Source organism: Elephantulus edwardii, unplaced genomic scaffold (genome assembly GCF_000299155.1).
Source record: "Elephantulus edwardii isolate Elephantulus edwardi_28Jun2011 unplaced genomic scaffold, EleEdw1.0 scaffold00042, whole genome shotgun sequence".
Classification (NCBI taxonomy): domain Eukaryota; kingdom Metazoa; phylum Chordata; class Mammalia; order Macroscelidea; family Macroscelididae; genus Elephantulus; species Elephantulus edwardii.
The window spans coordinates 8154398-8162213 of record NW_006399792.1 but is presented as its reverse complement, the minus strand read 5'-3'; the positions used below and the strand labels follow the sequence as shown (position 1 = coordinate 8162213).

Here is a 7816-nt window from a genome sequence, read left to right as displayed (position 1 = left end):
GGCTATTGTACATAGGGTCGCTATAAGTCGCAAGCGACTCAACGACACATAACAACACCACAACAACATTTTTATAAGAAACAATTCCACTAAATGCTAATAATAATAAGGCTGCCTCGTGGTTAATGTAAGCCTTACAGAAGAAGAGTTATGGCTTTTTCTACTTCATTCCTAACATCCTTACCATTGGCCCTCAAAATTATCAATTTATTTAGTATTAATAAAGTAAACATTTTGCCTCACAAACAGAGAAAGTAGGGAAGTGGTACTTTGCAACTATTACCTGCATTTCTTAGGTTGACTTTCAGTGGGAATACTGTGGCCTATTCTGATTATCTAAAAGCAATACTACCATGTTACTCCACAGAATCGAGAGTGCCCTCTGCTCCTTTCCAAGAAAAGAACTACCTTTTTATCGTAGTCACGGTCCCACATGTCATTTATAGTACAACCTGCTCCACGCATCAGAATAGCACCCGTGCCAAAGAGGGATAGCATGTACCAGTCTGGAAAACAACCCGGTTCTGCCGCTAGGCTGATGCTCCAGGTGCATGGCAGGTACAACAGCCAGGTGCCTAAGTAGAGAGAAAAGACAAAAAAGGTACAAATTCAAGTCAATGTCTTTATTTTACATAGTATTCCTAAACAAAGGAAATGACAGCATAAGCAAAGAAAAAAAAAAAAAATTAAAAATAAGATCACATGATAAACTGAGATAACGTTGCAACTCATTCCACAGTTTTACTAAAATGTCATGAGTTCTGAGAATAGAGAAATCAATACTCCAATTAAAGAAAACCAAAAACATATGCAAAAAATTAACAGTAAATAAAATACAAGTAATTTTTAGACATTTGAAAAAGTATTTAACTTTGAGAAAAACAGAAAAATTACACTGAGATAGTATTTTTTTTTTTTACCTGTCAGATGAGCAAAACTCAAAAGTCTGATGTCACAACCCTAGAGTTTTGCACTCACATATATTTCTGAGAGGGATAGATCTATTGATTGATCAATCAATCGATCGATAGACAGCCAGCCAGCCAGCCAAAACACACCATATCTACTACTAAGGGACTGGAAATATTCTAAATGTACAATGTTATTGTTATTGTAAGGTGTTATAGAATACAATAAAAATGATTAAATCACAGAACATCCATGAGTGGGACATAACCATTAAAAAAACTAGGTAATTTTTTATGTATATGTATGGATATGGTATGATCTGCAAGGGAAATTGCTAAATGACACAAAAGCAAATTATGAAATAACTTGCACAACGTCTACCATTCATGTTGAGAACTTAAACGTTTATGTTGCAAATACATACACTCAAATGTCATTATGCTCACAGGGCATGTCAGAACAAGCAACATCCTCGTAAACATAGTGGAACAAAACTACAGGGTCAATTCAGTGGAAAGAGTGCCACCTGCTGAAACCTCCAGAAGTAAAGGCAGTCATTTCTTCTATTTGGACTCACTCTCACTGACACCTTCTATCAGGTTTCTAAGGCTACACATTGCCTAATGGGAAGAGATTATTCATCATTCTTCCACAGACCTGCCAGTGGATTAGAACTGCCAGACATGCACAGTTTTTGGGCTGGTAGTGTAATGTTCTTCAGGCTGACATTAGAGTTCCTCTTTCATTCGAAGGCAGTTGTATTACTTTGTCAACAATGATGAAACCATTTAGGTTTTTGAATGTGGTAACAAAATTCAACTTCAATGAACACAAAATTGCTAAATGAAAGAAGGTATTAAACAAATGTCAATCTCCACTTCTATGCCTACAGATCGTTCGTGGCATACAGAACTGATTCAAAAAGTACTTGCTGAATGAACCGTAACTTGATACCATTATCTAGCTGTTTGAGAAATTTGGCAACTTTATTCAATACCAAATAATGCAGGCTGGCATCTCATTAACATGTGTTAACTACTAGCACAGTCTTCTCTAATCCCCACTCTCAATGGCTATTGTTTTTGAAAATTTACTTTATGCTAAGAACTGGTATAAGCACTTAACATGTAACAATTAATTTTAATGACAATTCTGTATTCTTATTGGTATTATTATGTCTTCATTTTATATGTGACAAAGGCAGTCTCAGCAAGCTTTAGAAACATAACCAAGGTCCTTCAAGTGGTTCGTGAAGATTAAAGCCCAAAAAGTCCAGTCCCAGCTTTATTCGTTTATAACTTCTTTCACTGTTATATAGTATGGTCCCTGGGTGACCAAATAATCTGTGGTCAACTTCTAATTTAAAGAAAGGCTGGCAGTTCGAGTCTATCAGCTGCTCTTCAGGAAAAGGATGGGCCATCTCCTCCCGTGTGATTAACTGCTTCTGAAAACCCATTAGAGGGTCAGCTCTGGGTGATTTCCAAAGTACTTGGTGGTACACAACAACAAAACCCACCACCTCCAACTGGCTCTAAAATGCAAGAAGTCATCTGCGGCCCTACCAATGATGGCCTGATCAATTACTACAAGTGGTGACTGTTGTAACACATAGTGCTCTGATCCCAAATAGGTAGCACATGAACCTTGACTACCAAAACCAAGATTTAATTTGAGGTCTTGGTTGGTTAAAAGTGGACTCAATGTGTTTTGGCATTTGAATCTATTTCCATGCAAAGCAAAATGTAATTATGTACATTATTTAGAGTTCAGATTCAACCACTTTCAGCTCACTGTCCATTTTTGCTCCGCACAGCTCTTATCCCTTCTCTCTCCCTGTCACTGCTGTCCAGTCAGTTCCAACCCACTATTGGCTCTCCAGCAGGTTTCTAATTGTAAAGGAGACTGTCCATCTTTCCGTCTTAAGTAGCTGGAGGCTTAGAAGCACCAGAGCAGCTCTGCCTTTGGATTTGCAGAAAAACTCCACGTTAAGTCTCCAGAGCATCCTTATGCAGTCATATTTTCAACACACTGGTATTCTTGATCAGGTTTTTATGTTTCAAAACTCCACTCCTGACTCTTTGCAAAGATTATTTCTCACATCAGGAAGATATACTCTCTTCTTTACCCAGCTTTTGAACTGTGGTGTTGGAGAAGAGTACTGACATGCCTCCCATGGACTGCCAAAAGAAGAAATAGACATGTTTTGGAGAAAGTACAGCCAGAGTGCTCTTTGGAGACAAAGATGACGAAGATTTGCCTCACATACTTCAGGCATGTTGCTAGGCGGGGCTATTCCTTGGAGAGGGACAAGATGTTTGGAAAGGCAGGTGGACTGACACAGTGACTATTGCAATGGGCTCTAGTGTGTCAGAAATGTGAGGATGGTACAGGATACAGAGTGTTCAGTTCTGTTGTTTGTAGGGTCGCTATGGGTGGTACTCCAATCCACAGCATCTAACAACAACAAAGGACCTTGGGAGACAAGTTTAGTGATCTCTCCCAAAAGGACAGACTTCAAAGCCCTAATGAGCAGTTCGACTCTGTACACATGGGGTCTCCATAAGTTGCACTAAATAGCAACTAATGGCAGAAATTTATTATTTGTTGCTGTTGTTTTGTGCTTTCAAATCATCTGTGATTTACTGCAACCCTATGTACAACAGCCCTAAACCCTGCTCTATCCTGTGCCAATCTTATTGTCTCTGACACACCTATCTGCAATTACCCTAGTCACTGAATCAATCCATCTCATTGAGGGTCTTTCTCTCTTGCATGGTCCCTTCTCCAAGGACCGATCCCTCCTTGCAAGTTTGTCAGATACTTCTCTAAATCTGAGAATTCAGATTAAGACAGACTAGGAAGAAGGACTGGACATCTACTTCAGAAATAGCAGGCCTCTGAAAACCCTATGTACAACAGAACAAGAAATGTATTACTACTTAATATTAATGGCAGGGGGAAAAATTTAAAGAAAAAAGAAAAGATTATTAACAGCCAGCTTTGTTCTGGGAATGAAAATGCCTTTAAACATGGAGTTTACATTGCACTGGAGGAGTTAATCAACTAATAAATGCATTAAGATTAGTGTTGTGTGCTATTTTATGAATTTTCCTGTAGGGGGAGGCAGTTCGCTAATGGGCAGTCCGTAAGCATTGTATCTGCTTACACGCTAAAGAATTAAATCCTTGCATTAGGAGAGGTGGATAGTCCACAAGGAGTGGTGCTATTAACCCACGCTCATGCCAGTCTGGCAGTTCGAATTCACCAGGAGCTCCACCAGAGGAAGATAACCAATCTCTTCCCATGTACTTCATCACAGCCTCTGAAAACCTGTGGGGTAGGGGAATGGGAGGTCAGCTATGAGTCAGTTTGAGGTTTTTGAGTTTTAAAAGACGTACAATGTACAAGGTAACACATGCACGGAAGCCGTGATCACTATGTTAGGTGTGGTTCTGCAGAGCACAGCGTAGGGTCCGAATGAGGAAGGAACGTGTCCATTAAGCCCAGGCTTGGCAGAGGTCATGAAGGCTTTCATCAGGAAGATACCTTGCAGTTCCATATGGTCACTCACTGATTTAGATGATCACAAGGTGTGCTAACCTCAGTAAGCTTTCCGTTTAAAGGCATTGGGGCTTGGAACTGCTTGGTAAGAATGAAAGTTGTTCAGGGTGGCTGGCGTTGGAGCTGCTGCTAGTTTAAACTAATCTCTGCTTTACAGCTCTGGTAGCACGATCTGCAGGGAGTTGCCCTGCTAACCTAAAGGTGGCGCCTCTTAGCAAGTTCAAATCCACTAGCGGCTCCACCGGAGAAAGAAGAAAAATCTCCTGTCCTGCGATTTACAATCTCCAAAAACACCCGCTGGAGGCGGTTCCGACCCCAGGACGATGAGTTTGGGGTTGTCGTTTTGGGGTTTATTTCCAATCTGGCTCTGTCTAGGCGCCTTAGTTTTCATAAAGTCCTGTCTTAATGATTTGTTTTGGGGGACTTACATACAGTAAGTACAATGGCGAGAATCAAAGACCCGTGTTCAATACCGTAAAAGAACAGAATTTTCCTCTCGGGTCACCATTTAACCACGTATTTGTGAAACAGTTAAATTCACTCCCGCCTTGAAGGCTCGGGATCCATTGGGACAGGAGAGCTGACAGATGCTCTGGGTGATCGTCCCGTCTGTCCCGAGGTGACGAGACACTGGGGATCTCTGATTTCTATCCCGTCAGGGACGGCCACCTCGGGAGCTCGGCAGGGTCAGCCCGGGACGGCCACCTCGGGAGCTCGGCAGGGTCAGCCCGGGGCAGAGGCACGCTGACCCCTGGCAGCTCGCGCCACGCACCGCGCCTGCACTCACCAATGGGCTTGTCCAACCGCATGAGGCGCAAGTAGGGCTGGATGGAGCGCGGCGCCGAGTCCACTACCGCCGCGGCCGACAGGCTGAGCGCGCGCCCGCGCGGCCCCGGCCAGGCCAAAGGCGGCCAGTCTCCCGCGCGAGACGCGCAGGCCGCGTGCAGCAGGGTCAAGGAGCGGCCACGCGAGCCCCGCAAGCCCCGCGCGACCCACGCACCGCGGAGAGCCAGCATGGCGTGTGGGAGGCGTGGCCCCGGCGTGACGTAAGTTCCCTGCCGTCTGGTGGCTACTGGGCATGCGCAGTGGCGTCTGCGGGAAGCCTACTGACGGCAGTGTGGGTCAGTCAGCCGTGCAGTCTGAGCTTGTGAATATCACGGTTGCTTTGTTCTTTCTGAGCTTGGAACTTAGCCTGAAGAACAAACGAACAGAACCTATTTGCGTTATAGTGTTTATTCACCCGGAACAGCTGTTCTTATTGAACCCCGAAATCCAATTTACATACAGGTGTTTCCTTTTTAAAGCTATAGGGCACCAAAAGGCCAAATCTCAATATAAATTAAAACCGTGTTCAGAGGTAAGGGACACTTATTACACAAGTAAAAGGCTTATTAACCTGGAAAAGGGATCTTTTCAGAGGGCTCTGCATGCTCTAGACGCGCGCTTGTGAGGCAAAGCACTTGAGCTACAACACCTGCTTGGAGATCATGCCAACGCTTATCTAGATCGCTCTGCCTCCTAGGCACTAATCATGACTCTTAACATGAATTACCTTCTTCAGCCTCCTATACATGACTGTGGGCAAATCACGCCTTGGATCTTGATATCCCAGGGAATTAAATAAGTCTTTAAATGCCTTTCTTTAAAGCTTGTGATTATGTGTATATTATGAATGTCCAGGTAACACTCACTGCAAGTAGCATAATTACAAAGCTAATCACCTGATCCAGGCCATAGTCATTGCAATTGCTTGCTACCCGTCAGAGACTGGACAATGACTAGGGATGGTAGAGAATTGATGCCTTTGCACTGTAGAGCTGGAGAAGAGTGTTGAATATATCAAAGACAGCTAAAAGAACAAACAAGATTCATCCTAAAGAAGATGAAACCAGGCTGCTCCTTGGAGGCAAGGATTTTGAAGCTTTGACTGACATAATTCGGGCATGTTACAAGGAGAGAACAGTCCTCGGAGAGGGACATCATGCTTGGGAGGGTGGAGGGACAGCGCAGGAGAGGAGGACCCTAGATGGATTGATTCAGTGATTGGGACAATGAGGGTAGGTGTGTCAGAGACAATAAGGTTGGCACAGGATAGAGCAGAGTGTAGGGCTCTAGTACATAGATAGGGTCGCTATGACTTGCAGGCGACTTGACAGCGCATAACAACACTGTCTTTCTAGAAAACTGAAGAATAAATGGTTATCAGGAAACACTGCTAGTCTTTAGATTGAAGTTGTTTTTAGGTGATGGTGGTGTTGTGTGCCATCAAATTGGAACCAAACCATAACTGACCGTCCAGGGTTTACAGAGGCAGTAAACAGCATGGAGGAGATTGCCCAGCCTGCTCCCACAGAGCATCCAGTGTATTTGAACCGTGTGCCTTTGGGATTGCAGGTTCCTCTAAGACTCAGAATGAAAATCTGTGTGGCCCTGCACTATCTTCACGGGCATTGCAGTGTTTAATCCATCGTTACATCCACTGTGTCAGTGTATATCATTGAAACTGACCTTCTACTGGTCCCTCTTGAGAACATGTCAAAGTACCCGAGATGGAGTTTCAATATCTTTGCTTCTAAGGAGGATTTTTAGATATACCTCGATAACCCTCTTCTCAGTCGGATTTGTTTGTTCTACTGGCAGTCCATGGTATTCCATACTAACACCATAATTCAAAGGCATTAATTCTTCTTCTTTCTTTTTTATCCATTGTACACCTCTCATAAACATAAGATGATTAAAAACAATCATTTGGATCAGGTGCACCTTTAGACTTTGAAGGAATATCTTTGTTTTAATACTTTAAAGAGGTCTTCTGCAGGAGATACATCCACCACAATATGCCATTTGATTAAATGACTGCTGCTTCCATGGACACTAGTTATGGATCCAAGAAAAAGAAAATATTTGACACTTCATTTCTCCCTCTATTGTTCATAGGGTCGCTATGAGTCGTCCATGAGTCTTTAGCACTTAACAACAACAACAGCATAGAGAGAACTCTATTGGCCTAGTGAATAGAAAGCTAAAGGTGGGTGATTTTAATCTGCTGCCCTCCGGCCTGGTTTTAAATGTTTTTGGTCAAACAGTCTTCTAAGTGATATAGCAATGGTCTGTCCATTTGCTGTACAGAAGTAACTTGTTTGCTGTGATGCTAAACACTGTGACATTGATGTGTCAAATGTGATAATGGTTACCCGTGGTAAACAGTGTTTGTTGGAGCTCGCCGATTAAAACAAGCTTGGAAGCAGGAGTAGCATCCACTTCCAAGATAGCTTGCCTCCGGAAACCCAATGAATTTGGAGAAACAATGAAAGTTATACAAGTGTTCAGGTCTTTCGTTCACAGG

The 7816-nt window shown here is 43.0% G+C and overlaps 1 protein-coding gene across 1 annotated transcript in view; it reads right to left on the bottom strand.

The window, feature by feature from the left end:
- COQ2 (coenzyme Q2 4-hydroxybenzoate polyprenyltransferase) overlaps positions 1 to 5486 on the bottom strand; it is a 21355-nt gene extending 15869 nt beyond the window's left edge. The window contains exons 1-2 of the mRNA XM_006885326.1: positions 5258 to 5486; positions 409 to 575 (exon numbers count right to left, since the gene is read on the bottom strand). Of these exons, the coding sequence (XP_006885388.1) occupies positions 409 to 575; positions 5258 to 5486 (396 nt within the window). The remainder of the gene's footprint in view (positions 1 to 408; positions 576 to 5257) is intronic.
- Between the last annotated feature and the right edge of the window lie 2330 nt (positions 5487 to 7816).